This window comes from Rhinolophus sinicus, chromosome 3, assembly GCF_057876585.1.
Source record: "Rhinolophus sinicus isolate RSI-liver-muscle chromosome 3, RSI-T2T, whole genome shotgun sequence".
NCBI lineage: Eukaryota > Metazoa > Chordata > Mammalia > Chiroptera > Rhinolophidae > Rhinolophus > Rhinolophus sinicus.
In genome coordinates, this window is record NC_142503.1 from 177,217,525 (window position 1) to 177,242,261 (window position 24,737).

General features: G+C 40.3%; 1 protein-coding gene across 17 annotated transcripts in view; it reads right to left on the minus strand.

The window, feature by feature from the left end:
* Window positions 1-505: 505 nt before the first annotated feature.
* NUMB (NUMB endocytic adaptor protein) overlaps window positions 506-24,737 on the minus strand; it is a 136,287-nt gene continuing 112,055 nt past the window's right edge. For 8 of the 17 annotated variants that reach the window (XM_074327247.2, XM_019733376.3, XM_019733383.3 and 5 more), the window contains 7 exons: window positions 14,975-15,049; window positions 12,898-13,038; window positions 9,711-9,915; window positions 7,637-7,930; window positions 5,887-6,036; window positions 3,536-3,682; window positions 506-2,648 (listed from right to left, as the gene is read on the minus strand). In XM_074327247.2, coding sequence (XP_074183348.1) covers window positions 1,933-2,648; window positions 3,536-3,682; window positions 5,887-6,036; window positions 7,637-7,930; window positions 9,711-9,915; window positions 12,898-13,038; window positions 14,975-15,049 — 1,728 coding nt within the window. In that variant the 3' untranslated portion in view covers window positions 506-1,932. The remainder of the gene's footprint in view (window positions 2,649-3,535; window positions 3,683-5,886; window positions 6,037-7,636; window positions 7,931-9,710; window positions 9,916-12,897; window positions 13,039-14,974; window positions 15,050-24,737) is intronic. The other 9 variants (XM_074327248.2, XM_074327249.2, XM_019733382.3 and 6 more) reach the window with 3 other exon arrangements.

The following is a 24,737-nucleotide window of genomic DNA, read 5'->3' on the forward strand; positions in this document are numbered from 1 at the left end:
AACCCTCTTTCATACTGGGAGCTTTTTAAAAAACAACCTGGGGTTGCACTCCCCCGAGATTTGGATTTAATGGGCCTGGAGTATGCGCAGGGCATGAGGATTTTAAAAGCTTCCCAGGTGACTGTGATCAGTAGCCAAGGCTGAGAATCACGCTCCAGCCCTGGACGTCCGACTGCAAATTTCGTTCAAATGTGGACTCTGCTTACGTGCTCTGGGGTGGGCTGACATCCTGCGTCTCTAACCAGCTCCCAGGTGACGTCTGTGCTGCTGTCCAGAGCACACTTTGAGCAGCAAAAATCTGATGTTAGAGATACGCTGAGGAATAACCAAAGCCTAAAGTATGAATAAAAATACGAATTTTAAGAATATACTAGTCCCAATAAAAGATTTTCTACCTGCCAAACTAGAGATCTGCAACAGCAGTATAATGGAGAGAGAACAAGACCAAAAAGAACTAAAAGTCAACTCATTTGCTAGTAAAGGGGAAAGAACAGCCCTTCATGGGTAAAAGCTTCTACCACGAACATTTATTTTTGTTAAAGCAGATTATAAATTCTCATCAGTACAAATATATATAACTTACATTTATTTGTAAGGCCAACGTTCCAAAGTAAAAATGAGATGGGATCTCATGTTGTTACCAGGGGTCAAGTGGTCAATTTCTTACAACTGGCAACGGGATGTTCTGCTCACAATGGAGGGGGATGGACAGACGGATGGACACGGACGGACACACACACACACACACACACACACACACCCCTAATAAAACCAGCATCTTCTCCCCCACAAAATTCATAGGAACAAAACTTAAAGGACAAAACAAAACCCACCAAGACCCACATGACAAACCCACACAGTAACCTGCATTCCAGTCTGTAGATATGATGTCATTGTCACCTTAGTGTTAAAGTAAAGGATTAACATAAGGAAACTGCAGCAATATATAAAAGAAAATACATATTCTCTATAGAGCATATTTAGATTGATTCCATTAAAAGAATGACATTAGAATTTCATCACAGGTTTAAAACCAGGACAATACTACTCTTTCATTGTCTTTATTTAAAACTACAACTTAGTGACTGTATTGGTCATAAGCATGATTGTTGTTGCAATGTGCTACTTACAATGACTGACACCAAATTAGCTAGGGATCCTGTCTGCACCTCCCAACCTTTCCTCTTTTAACTTCAATAGGCATCAATGATAAATCAATCTTATGTACAATTTCTTACAGCTAACCCTTTTACCTTTGGCAAGATTACTTACAACTCATACAATTTTTTAATATTGAGAACTATTTAAAATATTCTAAATGCATAAAAATAAAGATTTTGGCTTTTTTGATATATATTTATAATATTTATTCTTACTCAAAATGGAAGCTCAACTTTACCCTTAAAATATAGCTCTGCGGGGCAGCTGCTGCTGTGCCCTCCCGGGGATTCTGGCAGCATGGCCTGCCTCTTGTCCCCGGCCCAAGCACAGGCCACCCTGTTCCTGATCTCTGAGACAGGCCAGTACTGAGAGGAGGCAGGTGACTGGCCTGAAAAACAAAGGGGGGTCGTTTTGCTTCCCGTTGTTTTATATTCCAGTAAATGTGCTTTGATTACAGATTCCTGTTCAGATACATCTGCCTCTCTGTTATCAGAGATTTGTAAGGGGCTGAGGCAGGAGGAGGGGGACAGAGGGCAACATTTCCTTGACTCCTTTAGTCTAATTGCGAGACAGCTCTTCTTGAGGAATGGTTTTCTCCACTTTTTTCAAAAATCACCCTGTACAGCACTCCGTGCCTGGACATGCTCCTTGGGACCTCTGGGATTAGGGAAAAGTGGACTGATCGGGAACACCAAGTCCCCATTGCTCCTTTGACCCCCACCCCCTGCCTTTGCCTGAGTACAGACAAAATACATGAGCTATAGGGACTGCTCAAAGTTCAATTTCAAACGTCTTCTGTAAGTCGCTGGAGAAAGGGTTGGTGGGGGAGGGGTTGGTGCGCTGCTTGGACTTGCTTTCTAATGCAGCCCACTGGGCTTCGAAAGGATCCACCGGGCAGCTGCCTGCAGGAAGCTCTGTGTGCTTGTCTCCTGAGGCCAGCCTGCCATCGTCTACGCCATTGAAAGCTGCAGAACCATTGAGGTGCTGAGCAGGAGGCTTAAAGAAGGGACTGGCAGTAGCACTGCTCGTCTCAGACTGAGGGAATGTCTGCGGCTTGACCAGGCTGGGAGACTGGTGGGGGTGAGCAGCCTGAGGGTGGCCTGCAGTGCCAAACACGTGCGCGACCATCTGGGAGGGAGTGATGCCCACCACAGGCACATTAGGGGCTGGATAGGGCATCCCATTGGCCACAGGATAGGCCTGGGCAGGGACAAAGGCTGGCTGCAGGGGCGGAACCACACCCACTGGCATGGGTTGAGAGGTGAGGAATGAATTCCCTTGGAAAGGCGGCGCTGGCTGGGAGATGGCAGTAGGTGGAGGAGGCTGGAGAACTGGCTGCAGAGGGACAGCGGAGGCCGGGGGCTGCTGGGCCCGGACGCTCTTGGACACCTCTTCTAACCAGCGGTCAGCCTCAGAGGGAGTACGTCGGTGACCAGCCTGGAAGAGATCTGGAGAGGCAGCACCAGAAGGTTGACCCCACTCGGTCCCTGGAACCAACAAAATAGAGACAAAAGAATCAGCCTTTGGGGGCTTCTTTCTTCACCTGATCACCTTGGTTACTGGAATGACCCTAACGTGTGGAACAAATCCCTGTAGGGGGATATTTTATGGATTGGGTAGGGGGAGGAAAGCCTCTGTTACTGGCCGAGAGGTTTTGTGGTAGGACAATGAGAACCTTGCCAGACCACGCTGCTGCGTCAGCCCCACGGAGGAGCTGTGCAGGTATGGCTCAACTGCACTGAACCAAGGCCGCTAGCTGGCATCAAACACCCCGTCCTGTTGCTGAGGCTCCTCCATGCTACAGAAACCACCTTACACAGGCTCTGAAGGACCCAAGGTGACTCACCTTCTGCTCTAACAGAACGAAAAGAAAACAACCAGTGACTTGGTACTGTACCTTGTGGCCCATCTGGCTTCCAGACACATCTGTCTTTCTGGTGAATTCCCTGTATTACTGTTTAAAATTTCTTTTTGGTTTTATAATTAAATGTTCATTATAGAAAAACTAAAAAGTACAGAAAAGCAAAAATAAAGTGCTTTGTATAGCTCTTTTTGTAGACCTGCCAATGTAGGAGGCAGGGTGCCCTCTTCCTACTGGCATGTCCATATAACTCCAAATCCAGTGATACTCAGGGGACAGCCCAGGCATCTGGATATGGGTGATTCTGTTCTATAGGCTTAAGAACTATCAATTTAAACATCTTTAGTTCTTTCTCCTCCTTCATCCTTTTTTAATAGTAGTTTATTTCCAGGAGGGAACACACTTTCCTTAAAAGGACTCCTTCCTGGTTCCCACTCAAGTAAATGGCTGATTTTTGAACCAGGGTCACTTAACGGATCCCAGAATCCTCACCACCACCTGTGGCCACCTTACCCGAATGTCTGGCTGCAACTCCCTTGTTAGCAGCATCAAGGGCACGGGCCCAAGGGTTGGTTTCACGCACAGGCATTGCTACGGGTGCTAGAGCAGTGTGGGCTGGCTTAGCAGCAAGCACATGGAAGGCTGAGTCAGTGCCATTAGCTACAATGGGAGCAGACAACATCGATGGAGTTAATTCATGCAGGGTGTACAGGCGACCCCATGGGGCTGGGTCCGTGAGGCCAATGTGCAATACTGCTGGGACAGATGAGACAGAAAAGTTGCTGTTGGGATAACCATACCAGCTCGTCATGGCTGCACACACCTTTTGGCAAAGAGGGAATCAGAGGTTGTAATTAAAATGGCTGTACTGGTAAAGCCAAATGACTGTTGTAGGAAAATATGTGTATGGGAGAGAGGAAATGAAGCCTAGAAAAACAAATCAAGCTGAACAGAGCTGCTTTGTCTCACAGCAGCAAAGATCTAACTCTTTTAGATACAGCTTAGCCTTTGGCATAATGACATAAACATTTCCCTCTCCTACCACTTTTCTAAAAGATCAAAGTATACCAACAATAACAACAATGGAAAAAACATAATGATTCCATATTACGTGCTAGGCACTTTATTAATACCTAAGCATGCGTCATCTCGTTTAATTCTCTCAAAAACCCAATAAGGCTGGTATTACCCCATATTACAGATGAGAAATCAAACTTAGTATATATTTTCATTTGCTTAATAAATTTGTAATTTGCTACAGAATTAATTTCATCTCCCTTTTTTGAAATTTTTTTTTTCCCTTCGGTAATGTTCAGAGTATGTCAAAGTACCTACTATTTTTTCCTCATTTCCCTTTATGAAAATGTCCGGACTCTTGCTCCTTCACTCCAGGCATCTATTCCATCAGCTTCTATTCCTCAGCCCAGATATCATATGTAGTATGGAGCAGACAAGCAGGCAACTTCCTGGCCCCTTCACTATAACCATTCCCTCTCTAGGACTGGGCAACCGTTCTTATGGCATTGGTACTATTTACCCAGGACTTGTCCAAAAGACTAGCTCATCCTTAGACTGGGAGCCACTATGTTCTATTCAGTTTTACACCCGCTGCCTTGTAAACAGGCATAGAGTCAGTAGAATATAACAGGTGCTATACTCAGAAAGACCTGGGTTTAAATCCTGGCTGTGCAATTTGGGCAATTTACTTAACCTCTCTGAGCCTCATTTTCCTCATCTGTAATGCCTATCTCAAACGATTGTTGTGGGGATTAAATAAGATAAGAAAATACACGAGTCCTTACCATGATGTGGCATCACTATGCGCTCAATAAATTGTGCCTATTATTGGTATAAATATTTGTTAGGTGAAATGAAAAGCCATTTGGTACACATGACTATGAAGGTTGTTTTTCTTTTCTTTCTTTTTTTTTTTTTTTAAAGAAACTCCCTGGAGGAAAAGCATGTAGTAGCTTCCTCCAATAGGAGCGTGGTTCTGTCTCCACAGCAAAGCTGTACCTGAGCTCTCTCTCAAAAGAAGTGAAGAAATGGCAATTATAGGAGTACAAATTCTCAAAGGCTGTAATTTAAGTTATACAGACTGTGCTGACCGCTGAGTCAACACTGTTAACTCAGTCTCTCTGAAAACAACAACTTTTAGAACTCTTCCAATGCCACAAAGCCAAATTTTAGGACGCTTGTTATACAATATGAAATGAACTGAAGAGCCCAAAGAAGTCCTTTTTCTTTATGAGCCTCTGGGCACGGTAGAGACTAGGTGAGTGCAGGGCTTTTCAACCTTGGCTCTATTGATATTTTGGGCCGGGTACTTCTTTGTTGTGAGGCTGGCTACTGGGTACGTTGGAGGATGTTTAGCAGCCTCCCTGGCTTCTACCCAGGTGACAACAGCAATCACCACCTACCAAGTTGTGAAACCCAAAAATGTCTCCAGACAAAGAACACCAAATTTTTCTTGAGGGTGCAAAATCACTGCAGGTTGAAAAATCACTGATAAAGAAAGCATCATGCTAGAACCAACTGTGAAGACTGCTGCTTCTGGAGACCCGGCAGGACACTGACTCTTAACACTGACGTGGCAAATAAAGCAGTGGGTTGGGACTGCAGATGCTCCTAAAAGAACAGGATGAAAGGTAGGTACATGCAAAATGACGATTGCAGACATCTTAGGAAACAGGACGGGGAACAAAGCATAATGTCGCGGAAGGAAATGAGTGAATCTGAGACATTGTCAAACAGGGAAATGAACGCATCTGACCAGCTCGGGACGCCAGCTTACAGTTAGTGAGCAGTGTCATAAAAGGACTAGCTGCAAAGAGAACAGCTGAGCAGGCGAAGAGGGCACCAACCTTGAAAGGCAGGAGATTGTGGCACTGCCACTGTCACTGGTTTGGTCATTGGGGCAGATGAGAAGGGATCCTCGGAGGGTGTGCTGAAGGCATTGGTGATCTGTGAGCACAGGGAGCTGATACTCTCTGCTTCCCCTTCTACCTCCGGCACTGCAAGACAAGCAGAAAATGGCTCCAGAAAGAAAAAATAATAATCCTGGAATACAGCAGGAGGACACAAGATGGCATTTTATACAACATCCCTTATTTGTGGAAGGGAAAGTCTCAACTGTCAGGTGGGGCTATAAAAGCAGCTTTAAAAAATTTACTAACCACCGTTCCATTGGCTTTTCAGATGAGAAGATATAAAATGTCAACAATTCATGTACTAAGGTCTAGCTTCCTCTCTTGTAAATCCCCAGGTTTCTTTATTTCCTTTCCTGTGTAACACTGTTCAGGACTTGGTCTTTTTTTCTGAGCCAAGAAGTTCGGTTAGCTAGATCTTTCTGGAAGACATCTGCTACCTGTCTGTCTTCCAACTAGTTCCCAAGGCTGTGGTCCAAGTTAAGTTCTGGAGCTATGTAGTGAGCCTATCAGGAAACGGGCTATAGTAAGAGGCACTGGGGACGCTGGGTCCTTTTCTCTATAAGCTATGACAATGTCATCACTCTCGTCTTCCTCCAAAGGACCAAGTATGTGAACTATGATATCATGTCAAAGCAAAGTAAGGTCCAGGACTCCAGAGGCTTTGTCCTTGATATTGACTCTGGGATACTTCTCACTGAGGAAGCTAATTATGTGTCCTAAACCTCTGTTTGCTCAACTGTGAAAAGAGAATAATAGTTTTTGTTTCCCATCTGCTCCAGAAGGAGAGGGAAAACAGGTATGGGAACCATCTGGAGTTCCAGTGTTTAGAGGAGCTGAGAGCTGGAGAGACCCGTAGTAATCGCCTAATCCAACTGTTCTTCAGGCTTAGTTCCATCCACCGTAAGAACTTAACTGCACTTTTATAGCACCACCAGCGGGAGTGCCCTATTGAGACAGGGCTGCCTCATACTCCTTTGCAGCACAGGCTGGATGTGTCTCAGAGTGAAGTAAAACAGACCCAATAAAAACACTGACCAGATCTGACACTTTAGCTCCGGATCTTATGATGAGGACAGAGCTACCGGGCTGGCTCAGCTGTACAGAGGCCACACAAAGGACTGTGTGGCAGTTCTGAAAGGTAATGAATATGTGTGAGCAAGCCCACTGTCTCTGATGAACAACAGATCTTAGATTTATACAGGAGGCCCGTTTAGAGTTTCCTCCCTAAGGAGACAACCAGCCATGAGGACAATGAGCACTTATCCATTTCTTCTGGTACCTCTGACAGTAATGCTATTTAACTGGATGTGTTTCCAAAGCCTTTTAAATTAATTCCCTGCTGGGTACCAAATGGCAGAATAAGAAGGGAAACTTGAGACCCTTGATGAGTGGAAGCAGGTTGGCTGAGGCAGTAACACTTCCTTCGGGACTAACCACAAACCTTGTAGCTCAGGCTAGGAATTCCCATCATGGCTCTGGTACCTGTATGTTGAAGAGAAATGAATGGTTCACATCCCCCTCCGTGAACCTTAGTTTTCTCCCAGTTGGGACATGATACAAGATACATATAACCATCAACCAGCCCGAGAGAGACGGGTGGCTAGTTGATGGGATTAGTGTCTCCCCTGGAGGTGACAATGTTTCAGTGCTGGAGCACCAGTGAGTCAGGGGCATGCTGCATTACCTGCGTTTTTTATGGGGAAATCAGTCTTCCTCTGCATAGTGGAAGGCAACTCGTTGATGCGCAGGGATAGTTGGCGCTTAAAGGGTGACATCTTCTGGCTAAGAGCAGGAAATCCTCGGAAAGAGCCTTGGCGAGCAAGCTGTTCGATGGGTGCGTGCCGGCGTGGGATGGCATGAGGATTGTTCATCTCCAGGGAGGCAGTGGCATCCAAAGTGGGAGATGTGGGAGAAGACGGGGAGGGGGCAGTGTTGCCAGGGACCACTGATGAACCGATAACTGTCTTATCTGTTTCAGCTCAAGAAAGTCGAGAGAAAGAGGACCTTAGCAATGTCTTCCAATAATGTGAGGTTATCCAGCCGAGAAACTCAAAAACCCTCCTAGGCCCTTTACCCATGTCCCTCCCAATGTCTCTTAGAAGACAGGTTAGAAGCAGGGCCCAGGTCTCCTATTTTTCAAATAAAAGGTTTAATAACCTACTACAAGTCACATGGTACATCTACTAAGACACAAATATTAGAGCTTTGATTCTCATACAGTGATTCATAGCTTACGACTTTGAATAACAACAACAAAAAACCAGTGCCTATGAACTCCTGATGTGAGGTCCTATAAAGAATGATGGCTTATGGCTTTCAGTTTTCAATGTTTCAATGTTTGTTTGTTTATCTGTTTGGGGGAGAGGTCTTTGGGAGTGGCAGAGTCAGAAAGATAAATAAGTATGTTTGGTTAGATGTTAAAGAATGTCATACAGCAGTCTTTAAATCATGGACTATCTGCATTTGTGGCTCATTTGAATAAAAGCAAACAGAAATAAAATTTTAAATTGGAATAAACCTAAATACAAGACTGCTTCCATGCGAGTATCAGCTGAGTCCCATTCAGATTGTGGCAAATCTCTCCCTCTCTCTCCCCTCGCAATCCTCTGTGGTAGTTGGGATTCAACCACTTTGGCAGTTGCTGTGTGTAGCCAAGAGCATTATTTGGTGGTATTAAAGAACATGCTTCCAGTCAGAAAATCACTGAAGCACACTAATAACAGCTGTACATATTAAATTTTCTAATAAAAATAGCATGGTGTTTTTCAGTCTTTGGTATTCTGGGACAAATGTTTACAAGAAATGAAAAAAATCATAATCAATTTAATTTCAAATAAAAATATGTATCTTTTTTGGCTTAAGAATTAGAGCTGTTTGGGTCAGTATTAGATTAATGTTACCCAAAATGCCTGTTTTAGAACTAAAGGATATAGTAAAAAATTAGCAAAATTATATTAACACATATTTAAACTGAACTGTTTAATCTCAGAATATTTCTTGTTGGTTTCAATCCCAGCTACACACAAGAATGCAAAGCATTTTCCCCAAGCCCTATCGCTTAGTTCTAAAATACACCCAACGCAACTTCAGGCAATAGACTCTTGAGTAACTTGAATGCCTGTACAGGCATTTTTGCTATGCTGCCATGTATACCTGAAAAAACACACATTCTGCAAAAATCACACACTAAAATTAACAGGGCTATGGGAAAAAGAGGGGCTAGCTTCTCAAAATCTATGTACTTCTTTTTAACTAAAGCACTAAAAACCAGTCATAACCTCCTAAGAACAGTATCACTGTGAAAGCTCTGCCTGCATTTGCACACAGCATCACCGGCAGCGGGTCCTTTGCAGCCGAAACCTGGGATTTGTCCTTCCTGATATAGGTCCTTGATAGCATCTGCTTCTCACAGAGATCAGATATATCGGAATTAAGAATCAGTCCAGGATGTAGATTTCCCCAATTTTGTTTTTAAACATGGGGGGCGGGGCGTCTCTGCAGCTCATTCCACTGTACTCTCTCCTTTCCCCAGACAGCTTCATGTAATAAAAAGGGTAAACAGTTCTGAAGCCACTCAACAAGCCACTCTAAAGGAAAGGACTTTGTTTACAGATTTTCAGCTTTGTTCTTAAGGTCCTTCATATATTGCTAAGAGTTCTCTCTGACTGTGAGAAAGCTTAGCCCTGATAGCTTCAAAATATGAACCTGTTAGGGAAAACTGCTTAAGTAAACACATAATGGAGTAGAACAGACTGTACCTTTCTTGGTATCTTGGATTTGTTTCATAATCTCCTCTCTTTCTGCTTGCTCAGTGGCTGTGGTGACACGGAATGATCCTTCTCTTGTAAAAGTGGTCCGAGTGGCGTCAAAAGTAGCAGTCACTCCACATTCTTTCTCCCGCTTCTGTTTCCGTTCTAAACAGGCCGCGAAAGCACAGCCTACCGCATGGCTCAATCTCTCACCCTGTACACAACAACACATTTTTAGAGTTACAGTATCAATAAGTACAAATGAGCTTGGATCATAAATGAGTCTGTATTTACACAAGGCAAAATGCTGAAAACTCCAGCTTAAATTAAATTTTAATATATTAATATGCCAAATTAATTTAAATGAATAAATTACCTTAGGTAATGCTTATGATACTTTTACTGTAATAAGCATTGGGTAAAGTGACCATCAGCCACCTGTGCTTTTGTGAGCAGCCACTGAGACACTCTTACTAGTCAGGTGACCTCTGTCATGCACATTAGTTCTGGCCACCAGCTTAGGAGACACTACTGAAGGTTCTAAGCCCTAAGTCTTGGAATGTAAACCTCTATTTGCCATTTAGGGGAATAGCAGGAACATTTACTAAGCATTTCTAAGAAACCACTGGAAAGGCAGGGCAAATTTCAGGAGCTTAAATATACTGTCAACATATCTAAGAACAAAAAGTGCAAACTAAAAAGTTCAAATAAACAAATACAGTTCCAGCGCTGAGAAGGGAATAAGGCAAAGGAAAGGTTAGTTTTTTCAATCTCTCCTTTCTGAACACTCCCTCCCTAAGCACCCTTCCCCATTCTAGGCCCTCCGAGCTTTTAGGCTTTCCCCTACACCTTCCCTATATTCTTCTAGCTCTCCCTAATCCCAGCTCTGTCTCCCAAACACTCAAAGGCAAAAGTTAAATAAAGTATGTTTTCATCCACACTCTACTTATAAAGGAATCAAACAACTAAAACTCATTTGTTTGTAGGAGGAGAACAGGGCTTATATGAACTAAATATTATTTGAAAGACATTTAAATAAAGTCAATGGATTATTTTTACCAGGGTTTTTTGTATTTTATTTATTTATTTATTTATTTATTTATTCATATTCATTGCTCATTTTATTTATTAGGTTTGTGCAAAAGTAATTACGGTTTTTGCAATTATTTTTAACCTTTTAAACCACAATTACTTTTGCACCACCCTAATGTTTATTAAATTTAAGTATAGTTGGTATATTAGTTATATTCGTTTCAAGTGTACAGTATGGTGATTTGACATTTTTATACCTTACAATATGATCACCCCACTAATTCTAGTAATCATCTGTCACTGTGTGAACTTAAACTTGTCACAATATTATTGACTGTATTTCCCTTTGTCTTTTCCACCCACCGCCCCACACCCCTCCCCTCTGGCCACCATCCCTTTGGTCTCTGTTTCCATGAGTCTGTATTTTTATTTTTCCTTTGTTCTTTTTTTTTTTTTTTTTTAAGAATCCACATGAAAGTGAAACCATACAGCATTTGTCTTCCTCTGACTTATTTCACTTAGCATAATGTCTTCTAGGTCCACCCATGCTGTTGCAAATGGAAGGATTTCATTCTTTTTTATTGCTATGTAATACTTCATTGAGGGTTATCTGTATTTTAAACCATATCCCTAACTATGGAATAAAAAGTTAGAGATGATATAGTAACAGTTTGTTGGCATTATGAATAGTGAGAAGAGGTATTTGAGAACAGGGAAGCTTTCGTGGAGTTTTCAAAACCACACCGTGTAAGCAGCTGCTCCTACCTATGGCTCTGAGCAAGTAATTCCACTGGGTTTTTTATATGCCAACATCATAAGGAAAGGTAATGTCCGAAGTGCTTTTGTCCCTAAGATTTCATATGACGGTTTAAAGACTGACAGACTTACTCTTTATAAATCCACATGTGTTTCCATCTAACTTCTCAGTAGGATGATATAAGGGTAGGCACTAAAGTATGAAATAGGAAAGAGTAATGAAAGAATCTAGAACATCTGCATTTACATACAGCTCTATTACAAGGACAGAGCTAGACGTCAAGGAAGCTTTTTATTTCTCCTAGGTCTAGCGTGTAAGTTCTTGAAGACGGACCCCTCCTCAAGCCCCATCCCAGACCCAGCAGGAGGAATGGCTGTAATGACATTAGCCACCATTTTTAAAGCAGTTACCATGGGCCAGACCCCATGCTAAGAGTGCCTACCGTCATTATCTAAGTGAGTCTTCACAGCTGTTATCTCCATCTGATAGAGGTGGATACTAAGACTTAGAGAACATTAAGTAACTTGTCACAAATCCCACAGCTTGTAAGAACCAGAATCAGGTCTGAAACCCAGATATGATTCAGAGCCTAGGCTCTTAATATTTGTTTATACCACTGTCTCTAAGAGCTTAAAAAAAAAACCCTTTGGTCAATTTTAGAGTACAGCCACCACTTGCCTTCCAAGTTCAACCCTGGCAAGAAGTTTTTGAGCTGTAGCCTTTATGAATGGCTACACTGCCTTATTCTGTCCGAACTCTTAAAAATTCATAAAGTACACACTCAATGCTATGCTATACGATAATTAAGATCATCATCATCATCGTGTAAGAGACTTGTCTTTCGTGTCAGAATTTTGGGTAATTTACATGAAGGATGATAGATGAGGTTATTCTCTATTTTTAAACAAAATAAAAAATTTCTACTATGCAACAATTTCTAGTGTACATCATTATACCATAACTTAGTATTTCCATTCTTTTAATTAATTGAGAATATACTCCAACTCAGTTCTTTCATTTGTAGTAGAGTCTCTTTGCAAATAAACTTATAAGCACCTTTCAAACGCCAACATCTTCTACCCAGATGTATTAGGAAACAAATACACCTAAGAAAACAGCTCTAATAATGAAAAGTTTTGAATAAAGTTTAGGAGCCACCCTCACCAGAACACTTTCACTTTCCTTTAATGACCTTGGATCTCAGCCAATCATCTTGCTCCTAGAGTTGCGGCCACCAACAGTGTGAACTACTTGAACAAAAGGAGTGAAAGCAGGCTAGTGTGGGCACTTCCACATACTGTAACAGCACGTCCTTGTCAGACTGTAGTGGAAACTGCTTGACTGAGCCAAGCTGAAAGGAGCTTGGCTAACTGAGGCTGGTCATGATGAAATCCATGTTGGACTCACCGTGTCCTTGACAGCCATGAAGCAATGACAGATCCAGCGCCGAGTGGTGCCATCGCGACAGATGTAAGAGAAGGCTCTATCAAAGTTCCTATCTGGGGCACAGAAAGAAACTTTTTCTATTGTCTGGTCAACTATGAGGTCCTAGAAAAAGGGAAACACAAAAGAATACAGAACTTATGAGGTTACTCAAGTTTCTCAGAAGAAACACAGGATGTTCATTTCATAATACAGAATCCCAACATCTAATGCATCGAGGCTATGGAATAGCTGGATCTGAGGCCAGCAGTCCGAACACTAAGAATCTGATCTAGGAGAGGTCCCAAGAGCCACTGTGCCCAGATGCCTCCTTCACCTCATCTTCCTGTTCTAAAACATATGCTTGCTGATTCTAATTGTATCATGGTGGAGTCTATGTTCAATTGACAATATATGTAAGTCAATATATTTAATTCAATTTCCATATAACATATTTTATCACATCATTCCCAGAACAGTTCTACGTATTTATTAACTTATTAATCATTTAATTTTGAGTATGACTTCATCTGCTTATATACTTGCTGAATGGTCTAGTATATACACTGTATAAACATTACACAAAATGTTTTTTAAAATCTTGAGGCTCCGAGGCTCTTCTGTGTGATATTCCCATGGCCCAGAATCCCTAGATGCTGAGGTGGGGCTATAAGTGCTAAAACATGCAATCGAAACAAAAAAGGCCTCGCTATGAGAATTCCTGTTGCTCCACAAACTTTCCAGTTAAGTTTTTAAAATTTTGCAACTCTGATGGCTCATGATTTTATTTTGCAATACCTTGATTTGTTTCCTCTTTAAGTGATTCTTCATCTTTTGGGTTGTCCATCGTTTTTCTTACAGATATGTAGGAGTTGTTTATATATCTAAATATGAGCCCTTTATAGATTATACACATTGCAAAATTTCTTTTCCACTCATGATGGGTCCAAGAGTGATAATCCACCAATTACTATTATCACTCAGTGTGGAAAGAACTAATTAATGCCAGTGCTATAAGCAGCCACCAGGGGGCAACATCACTGTCTCACTATTGTATAAAATAATCAAAAACAGCCTCCAACCACAACAAATTTCATCCAAAATACTAATGAAAACTACACAAGTTCTTTAAAATAAGCTAACTAAAATGACTGTTTCCAAGAGTAATGTACATTTAAGACTACCACTTCTCTTGAACTTAAAAAAACACAAAACGCCTTAGTTGGAGGGTCAAAAGAACTAAAATGGGGCTATATTAAATCACTTAAAGTGTATCAGGCAAATCCTCCATCAAACTGTTTTTCACCTGCCAGACTTTCTCCCAGGTCCAATGACATTTGAGTTTTTTGAAAAATTGCCTACTTGTTAAAATTTCTCCAGACTCTAGGTCTCTTAGGAAATTTAAATTAATGATTAAATGTACTTAGATAATACCATATGCTCTCTAAGGGAAGAGTCTATGTCTCTATTTTTATTTAGGCATGTGGGATCACTTTCTTTCAAATGCAAAATGATACCTAGGATTTGAGATATTGTGTGGATTCTAAGAAAATGTTAACCAAATGAGCCATTTACTGGTCCTTAATATTTCACTTAAGTTGGGTTTTCAGTTAAATAGCAGGTTAATCAGTTCAAATATTACTTTCTAAAAATGCTGTGTTTTATTAAGGTAGAAGAAGAAATTTCAGATGTGGTCCATCATCTTTTAAAAAAATATTTTAACTATGGTAAAAGGTCTATCATCTGTCACATCAAATTTGTGAGGGTAAAAATTTTTGAAAAATGTGTAACAACAAAAATAGAACTCAGATCTTAACATTAAATGTTTAGTAGGCTAAACATGCTGTGTCATGTGGAGCAAAATATTGAGAGAGTTCTGTTTTTCATAAGGTAAATGAGTAACTAAATTAGCTTCCTAACATTAACTAGTCTCTTGGAAGACTGTACTTTGGACAAAGTCGAAGGATATAGAGTGACTACAACAGCTTAATGGCGTTATATTCGATCATTAGGGATTAAGAAAATATATGAGCAGTAACATTTAAGCTTATAAAAGTTTTACCTTAGTTTTTTCATCCACAACTCTGAGTCCATCTGCTGATACCCACAGGACTGCCTTAACTGCTTTCTTTCCAGTCTTTTAAGAGAAACCAAAAAGGAAAGGGGTGGGAGGGAGACACATACATATTAAAAAAAAAGTCATCTTCCATAGAAAACACTAACTTCTGCCTTTTAAAAGTCAAAAGTACAAATGGAGTCCAAGTTCAGGAGGAGTGCCCAAAGCCAGATACTCAAACCAAACTGCAGAAACATTCAGGAAAAAACAAGCCAAAGCCATTAGAAACACAATGCAACACAAATACGATAAAATTAAGTAAAGGGGAAAGGATATACAGAATCAAAACCAAGGTATTACATTCCATAAAGGGCAAAGAATTCATAAGTAGATGCTTCTTCACCCATTTAAAAATAAACCAAGAAAACCAAGAGTCAGATAAATGTAAATACATAAGGAGTTACACCACAAGTAGCTTCTACGAATGTATTTAGAGTAGAAAGTAATGCGTAAGTTTAAATTGAGACGCTGACCATTGTACTATCCTTTGACCCCAATGATTATAGCAGGACCCTTGGTCACCTGAAAATTTCATGTTAAAAACCCAAGAAGTCTTCATTTTTCCTTTAACAGTCTTTAAATACCATTATTTCTTCTAGCAGGGTTAACACAGAATTGGTTGTTTTTAGTTTGACATTAAGTGCATGGAGACATTTTGGGGACATAGGAGGCTTAAAAAACTGTTGAAAAAATATTGTTACTGTAACACAAATTGTTTTTACTGGCTAAGAAAAGACTTCTTTTGCACACAAGAATCACATGGAAACAAGCTGATGTATGATTTCTCCTGTGATGGAATGAAAATGGGACAGTGGGAATTTTGTAATAGTAATTGAACAACTTCGTTTCGTTCTAACTGCTCCAAGTATAGAAGCGAAATAAAACAAAAGTGAAGTGAAGGCTGAGAATAGGTATCAAAACATCATAAAGAGTACATACATCAAAAGGAACCAGACACTAAAGGTGGGAGCAGCACACTCTAGAAGGGACAAAGGAGGATAAAGACATGTGTCCAAGCCCAACACTCCTCAATATGGAAGGCATGCCTTCGTTAAATGAACGCTATGACCCACTCCAAGCTCATCTCCACCATCACCATCCACCTGATGAGAGCCTATTATATGCCAGGCAGTAGAAATACACGAAGAGTTCATAGCCCCTTGATACTCAGATAAACAAAAATAAACAACACAGTAATAAGTGCTACAGTAGAGCTGAAAACAAATGTATAATTACATCGGAAAGAAAGCATGGTCAAATCTATTTGTGAAACTGAGGAAGGTTATTCAAAGGAGAAGACTGAACCGGGTACTAAAATAATTTTTCTAGATGCCCCAGGTGGTGGTAGGTAGGGAGGGAACTGAGAGGTAGTGGACATGCCAAGCAGTACAGGACATGGCGAGTCTGGGCTCTATAAATACGTCAGTACAGCTGCCAAGTAGGATGGGTGAGTGAGGCACAGTAAGAGATAGAGGGTAGGACAGGCCTAGCCAAGGACGGCCTTGTACGCCTGCTAAAGAATTCTATCTTAATTCTGTGGGCGACTGGGAGCTATTGTAAGAATTTAAACAAGATTAAAGAGATTTGAATTTTTAAAAGATCACTTCTGTGGCAGTGTTGAGGGGTTGGAAAGAGACTGATAGGAAGCAAAAAGACCACAACAAGATTCCAAGTGAGAGAAAATGAGGGTTGAGCTCTCTTGGCTGAGAGAGCGATGGAGATGAGAAAGTTTTAAATAGTCAATGCAAGGGAGAAGTTGAGGATTCCTCTCTGGTTTCTGGTTTGAGTAACTGGTGGAGAGGGTACCACAAACTAAGATAGAGAATAGAAGAGATGCAAAAGCAAGTTTGAGAGGGAAAGACTAGGATTTCAGTTTTAGACATGCAAAGTTTGAGATGTCTGTGCAACACCCAGGTGGAGACGTCCACACGTTAATTGGCTATACAAGGTCTGACAATTAAGTTCACGAACTCATCCTAGAAAAATTGCTAAATACCTCATTGCCGAATATCACTATGGTCACCTTTGAAGTACTCCCCTTGGGAAGCTATGCACCGATGCCAGCGCCTAGTCTACCCTTCAAAGCAATTTTGGAACTTTTTTCTGGAAGAGCCATCAGAGCTGTCGTCGTATTTCCCTTGATGTCCTGAATGTCATCCAAATGTCTTCCTTTCAATATTTCCCTTATCTTTGGGTAAAGAAATAAGTCATTGGGGGCCAGATCAGGTGAGTAGGGTGGGTGTTCCAATAGAGTTATTTGTTTATTGACTAAAAACTCCCTCACAGACAGTGCCGTGTGAGCTGGTGCATTGTTGTGATGCAAGAGCCATGAATTATTGGTGAAAAGTTCAGGTCATTTTTATCCAACTTTTTCACATAGCCTTTTTAAGACTTCTAAATAGTAAACTTGGTTAATTGTTGGTCCAGTTGGTACTAATTCATACTGAATAATCCCTCCGATATAAAAAAAGATTAGCAACATTGTTTTGATTCTTGATTTGGGCTGACAGAACTTTTTTGGTCACGGAAAAATAGAAAACTGGCTGACTTCCATTGTGCACTTTGATGCTTTGTTTCAGGATCATATTGGTCCACCCATATTTCATTACCAGTGATAACACGGCCCAAAACATGGTCTTGCCTCTCCCAAAGGTCTTGGCAAACTTCGACTCTCCTGTTGTTCATCGGTGAGCTCCTTCGGGACTATTTTTGCACACACCTTTCTCATGCCAAGATTTTCAGTTAAGATTTTCCTGTTTCTCTATCGATGTTTACTTGGTCTGCTATGCTTCTCATAGTCAGCTGACGATTTTGATGCGAAAATTGACAAATTTTTGTAATGTTTTCATCAGTTCTGCTCATTACTGGCAGCCCTGACTGCTCTTCATCAGTGACGCGTCCTCTCCCCTCAGAAAAAGGTTTAATCCATTTGTACACTGCCATTTTCTTCATGGCATTATCCCCATAAACTTGGACTAATATGTCACTGATTTCACTTCCACTCTTGCCAAGTTTAACAAGACATTTAATGTTTGTTCGTTGCTCTAATTCTAGCTCAGACATTTCCCCGATGGCACACAAAAACACGCAAAAACAATAATGAACGCCACTCAGCAAGACACCACCACACATCAACACAAACACAGCTGTGAGACACTGGTATACCAAGGTTATGAAACCTTACCAAGCTGTTTGTACAGTGCTGCCAATGTAAGCTCACAGTGGCAAGTTCGCGAACTTAATTGTCAGACCTTGTGTAGGTCTGAACCTCAGTAGAGAATTCTAAGATGGAATTTTAGATTTGGGAGACATCAATCATGGGAATAAGAGGGCGAAGGACAGAATAGATTATCAATAATTAAAGAATTGGGAGAAAATGAGTAAGTCATTGAAATATGAGAAAAGGAATAGCTAGAGAGACAGGAGAATGGGGACAGATTAAGGTAATTGAAACTAAAGGAGAAGGGTTTCAAGAAGTAATGGGTGGTCCAAAACATCAAATACTGCAAAGTGATCAAGTAAGGAAAGATGTGAAAAGTGTCCATGGATTTAGCAATGAAGAAGACACGCTAGAGTGATACAGATTGTGAAGGTTCATTTTATATGCCAAATTGGCAAAGCTATGGTTGCCCAGTCGTTTGGTCAAACACTTGCTGTGAAGGTATTTTGTAGATGTGATTAACATAATCAATTGACTTTAGGTAAAGAAGATTACCCTGATAATATGGGGTGGTGGTGGCCCTCATTCAATCACTTGAAGGCTTAAGGTAAAAACTGAGGTTTCCTGGAAGAGAAATTCTGCCTCAGGTCTGTAACATAGGAATTCTACCTAAGCTTCCAGCCTGCTGGCCTACCCTACAGATTTCAGACTTGCCAGCCCCCACAAATGCATGAATCAACTCTTAAAATAAACACTCCCTCTCTAAATATAGATATAGATAACCTAAATGAATAAGTATATAAATATTATATATATATGTATATATACAACGGGGCGGGGGGGACAGATGGTTCTGTTTCTCTGCAGGATTCTGACTAATACAGAGGTGAAAGTCAGATTAGAATGGGTTGAGAAGTAAATGAAAGACAAGTAGAGTCTATGAGTAGTAAGTATTCTCTTTAAAATTTTTTTTTCCTATAAAAGGGAGTGCTATAATGCAATGGGGGACAGGCAGAGGATCAAAGGAGGTCTTTAAGAATCATGATAAACTAGCATGATATACTAGAAGCAGAATGAACTTCGGAGTAAGACAAATACACGTATGAGTCTGAATTCAGTGCCACTATTCTTAAACTAAGCAAATTATGTGGTCCTCTGAGCTTCTATTTCTTTATCTGTCACGTATTTGTAGGGTTGGTAAAAGGATCAGAGATATGCACAGTACCTGGAATTTAAACAGGGTAATAAATAATTGGCAGCCATTTATCATCGTTATATTATTAATAAACTTTAAAAAAAACTTCTCCCAACACTAAATCTTCTTGAAAGAGTGATATGCTTTCCAACAACAACCACTGACCATGCTTATACGCTGAATGGGAAAAGCTAGTAGAAAGACGGCGACTAAAAGCCCAAGAAAAAGAGAATAATTTAGAAAACAGAGTCATCCAGGAGGCAGGATGGGATGGGGCTAGAATACAAGTTTTAGACAGGAAGAGGGATGCCCCTTCCTTGAAATGGAGGGATGGCGTGAGGATGAGCAGAAAGGAAGACAGATTTGAGAAGGAGGGAGTGTCAAGTTGAGGAAGTTTACTCGGACAGCCACAAATGTATCTGTGAAGGGGATGAGATTACCTGCTTTACTTGGCTGGGGGAGAGGAAGGTAGTCAGGCAGAAGAAGATAGGCAAGATTTACAAAACAGCAGTCAGGGGCTGTACAGGGCAGTGACTCAGAGCACAAACTCTGGAACCAGGCTGTCTCTGGGTTTGAATTCTGTTTCTGCCACTTCCTAGCATGACCAAGGGCTAATTACTCAACTTCTCAAAGTTTCAGTTTCCATACCTGTATAACGATTTTAATAATTTTATATACCTTATGAGATTATTATGAGGATTAAATGAATTAACATATTTAAAGGTTTAAAACTAGGGTGGTCATGTAATTTTCTGTCCAAACTGGGACTCCTTTGAAAGTGAAAGGGGGCACTACTAAAACCCAGAAACAGGTGTTATATTGGGCTGTTTCAGGCAAGCTGGAACAACAGTCACCCCACCAACAACAGTAACTGCACATATTTAACCGACGCTGATGTAGCGTTTAGTATTTTGCTGGAAGGTGAGCTCCATGACGGCAGGGTGCTTCCTTCTTTATTGTTCACTGTTGTATCCTCAGAACTTAGAATAATGTCTGACACACAGTAAGAGTTTAAGAAATATTTGTTGAAGGAATAAATGTGCTAGATATCTCCTGTAAAGAATAGGAAACAGTTGATCAGTGACGCAGAAGACTGTCAGATGGCACTGAAAATCCTCTGTAAGAAATTTAAAGTTTTATTCATCTGCTTATTATGTAATTGTAGCCTGCAGTGTTCAGCATGAGGCAAAGCTAGGTTAGGAGACGGAAGGTGTGAAAAATAAAAGGTCATTTAAAATGGGACTGTTCCCCATTTAGCCTCCTTCCCATGTACAGGGACATGAAACATTTTTTTGGCCCAATGGTCCTGTTATGTAAACAACTCCACTTTTTGAGGTATGTCTTTATAATAATTTTTATGGTGCTGTGCTAATCTATCAGTGAGGCATTGTATTTGTCATATTTCATGGCCTCTGACCTCTCCAAATAGGGGAAGAAAACAGATAATATAAATCCTTTTTGTATTTGTTTGTACATCAGGGCGATGGCTCTTGGATGTCACTATACTTTGTCACATTACAGTTATTTCAACCAGGTACTGAGATAGTCAGGCTCAAGGGCACTCACAGCTGAAATGAAGCCCAGACTTCCTCTCACAAATTCTATAGTAGCAAGGCTTCTGCACTATTTGTGAACTTCAGAGTCTTTCCTTCTGATAACATAAACTAAGATTCCGAAGCAATTTTTAGAAAATGACAAAAGTCATGGAGAGAAGATGAAAGTGTTCGTTTCTGTTTGCCCTAAAACTGTTTACTCAAGCTAAAACCCAAGGAGATAAGGTCAAAGTTAGCTAACCAAAGGAAAAAGGAAAAAGATAATCCAAGTATGACATACAGAATTTACGTACATCTTAGTGATACAAACATCCCTTACAAAAAAAGACTACATAATCCTTCTGAAACTAATACAAATGTGGTAGGGATAATGTCGATGTGAGTCATTAAAAATTATTTCATCACCACTGTTCCAACACTTTCTATTTTAATAATACCTTTAGAATTCACACTGACTAATGTCAATGTGCTAAAAACAGAGTTTTACAACAAAGAGAAAATTGCTTATTCTTCAAGGAAAGAAAATGAGTCTAACAGGGACAGAACTGCAGTAACTTAGAATTTAAATTGGTGAAATCTGAGCAGAAGGATCAAGGTAACCTATCAGTGAAAGATGACAAATGTGAGTATAACTTTCAAGTAACCACTCAACTCTCTTAATATCCACCTTAGAATTTTAAAATTAGCCTCTGCCTGAAATACCTTTCATTATGGGTAGATATGAACCAACGCAGAAATTAAGCAGGCCGACATTGGAGAAAATAACAGCAGGTCGTGGATATATTACAAATTACTTACTCAGGAAACTTGCACTGCAAATAAGACAAATGCACGGGTAATCTTAACATGAAAATACCACTGAAGAAACACACAATGGTTGCAAAAATGACAAGGAAATAGTAACTTAAACAAACTCAGTCCACTGTGAGATCACTTTCCCCTAAATATAAAAGCTACTCATAATAAAAGGCTATTGAAATAACTAATTACAGTAAAGAATTGCCATCTACCTATCAATCTCTCTCCAGAGTATTTTTTTTTTTAAAGTAGACACCACTTTAAAAAAAATAATAAATTGAAAAAGGAAGAAGATCACAAGTTGGTGATATTCTCACTAGGCTGATAACTCCTTACAGTTGCTTTCATTTTATATATTGGTGTTACCGTATCTGGAAAAGTACTTCAGATTTCCAGTTGGAGAAGTTAAGTTTTTAAACTGTTTAAATCAGGGATTGGTAAACTTTTTCTGTGAAGGACCAGATAAATATTTAAGGCTTTGCCGGCCATATAGTGTATGACAACTATTCACCTCTGCCATTGAAGCACAAAAGCAGCCACAGACAGTATGTAAACAAATGGACATGGCCTTGTTCCAAGAAAATTTTATTTACCAAAACAGGTAGTGGGGCCACCGTACGCCAACCTCTGATATAAGTCATCATAATCCCGGGAAAGTGATCATTAATTAAACCTTTTTGGGAAGACAATTCATTATATTGAAATATTAAAATTGTTTAAAATTGTGTCCCTGAATTATTTTTCTTTTCTGTTGTTTTTTTACAAATGTGCTTATATCCTATCTATTATTTTAAACTGTGACTCAGATCTCAGGTTCTGTCCAACTCTAAAAAGGTTTATGATTCCCAAAATCACCAATGAGAATAACAACATGCAATTAATCAACATAAATAGAAGTAATATTTGGAGGCAAGACAATTCTGCTGGGCATATGATAAGAGCAAAAAGGTTAAGCAGATGTTCTAAAGTACGCCAAAGTAAAATGCTATAAAGACACATGGAAGCATAGTGTGGCATAGCTATGAGATGCTACAAAGCCGAAACAGCAAACAGTTAGGGCAGGAGGGCAGAGCATGTCACTTTTTCTGAGCAACAGTGATTTGCCATTCTCCTGTAAAAAGCTCTTTCTGCTACAAACCAACGAGGTCTTCAAGGGTACTCAATGTGTAAAGAATCACGAGTCAGTCTTTCTGTCACACCTATACACAGAGATAACCCAGTCATTACAGAGTAATAATGATACATTAACAGGCAACCATGATGCGGTGTGCCTTGTAACAAACAAAGAGGCTTCTTTCACAGGAAACTTGGCTTCATTTTTTTTTTTTTAAATCTGAGAAGGGCCTTAAAATCTGTAATTTGATATTTGAATTTCTGAACAGAATCATGTAATAAACAAATTTTGTCTTATAATTCCAAGATACAGTGAGTATTTCCCCACAGGATAAAGTAGTGAAGGGAAAGAAACACAACCTCCTACAGGATTTGAGCCTGGTACTATCGCTAATGGTTGCTTCATTAAAAGTACAGCAACTTTTGGTGGCCAGATGGCTCAGTTGGTTAGAGCGTGAGCTCTGAACAACAAGGTTGCCGGTTCAATTCCCTCAAGGGATGCTGGGCTGCGTCCCCTGCAACTAAAGATTAAAAATGGTGACTGTACTTGGAGGTGAGCTGCGCCCTCCACAACTAGATTGAAGGACAATGACTTGGAGCTGATGGGCCCTGGAGAAACACACTGTTCCCCAATATTCCCCAATAAAATAAAATAAAAATTTTTTTTTTTTTTTAAAGTACACCAACTTTTAATCTGGGACACTAACAGACACTATTTCCTGCATTTTCTTAAGTGAGGGGGGGCCTTTAAAGGCTTTCGAGGGGAAAAAACAAGGATGGTAGCATCTCATGAACCAAACAGCAAAGGACAGATTTTTGGAGGCAATTTAGCTCTTCTAGTTTGCCAAATCACTTTTAATTGTGGAGGGGGGGAAACTAGGGATTCTAATATTAAATTCATATTTCAAACATTGTAGCAGCAGAAATAAAAATTCCACAGGCATCTCCAATTCAACCTCTCCAAAACCAAATTCATCATACCCTTTCTCACAATGAAGGATTCCCCCTTCCTTTGGTCATCCACACCAGAAACTTGGGTCTCATCTTGCTTCTGTATATCCATCCCTAGGTTGAATGAATGAATGAATGAGTGGGAGCATGTCCTGTCTCACCCAGTGGTACTGTTAATGCTGTTCCTCCTGTCTGAAACGTCTTTCTCCTCTAACTTAGTTACACTGGAACTCATTGTTTTAAGTCTCAATCTTATGTGTCATTTCCTCCTAGAATCCTCAATCACTTCCTCTCACGTTCACTCTTCCTCTGCTCCAGTAGTGCCTGTTAATATTATACAATTTGGTAACCATTGTTTTAAATCTGTCATATTTCTCCCACTACAGGGTGAACTTGAAAGCAGTGTGTCACTCATTCATTCATTCATTCATTCATTCACTAACTCAAATATTCTGGAGCAGCTACTATGGACACATACTATTCTACGCATTACAGATTCAGCCGTGAACAGAATAAGTGAAGCTCTCTGTCCTCAGAGAGCTTATGTTTTAGTGACAAAGTAAACAAGTAACACGTATGGTATGACAAATGGTAATACGCTCGATCAAAGAAAAATCAAGCTAGGAGTGGAAATAATGAGTGTATATATGGAGAAGTGTGGTATCTGGAATTTAAAATGGGATCCTTGCCAAGAATGAGGTTTTTGAACAAAGAATGGAAAATATGAAGAAGTGAGCCATGCATATATCTGGATGACGTGTTCCAGATTTGAGGTTATAGAAAGTGCAAAGGTCCTGAGGTGGATGCATACCTCGCATGCTCAAGGAATAGCAAGGAGGCTTGTGTGGCTGGAACAGAGGGAGAAAGAGTGAGAATAGGAGAAGATATGAAAAGGGACAGAGGGAATTCATGTACAGTGGCCTACAAGGCCCAAAAGAC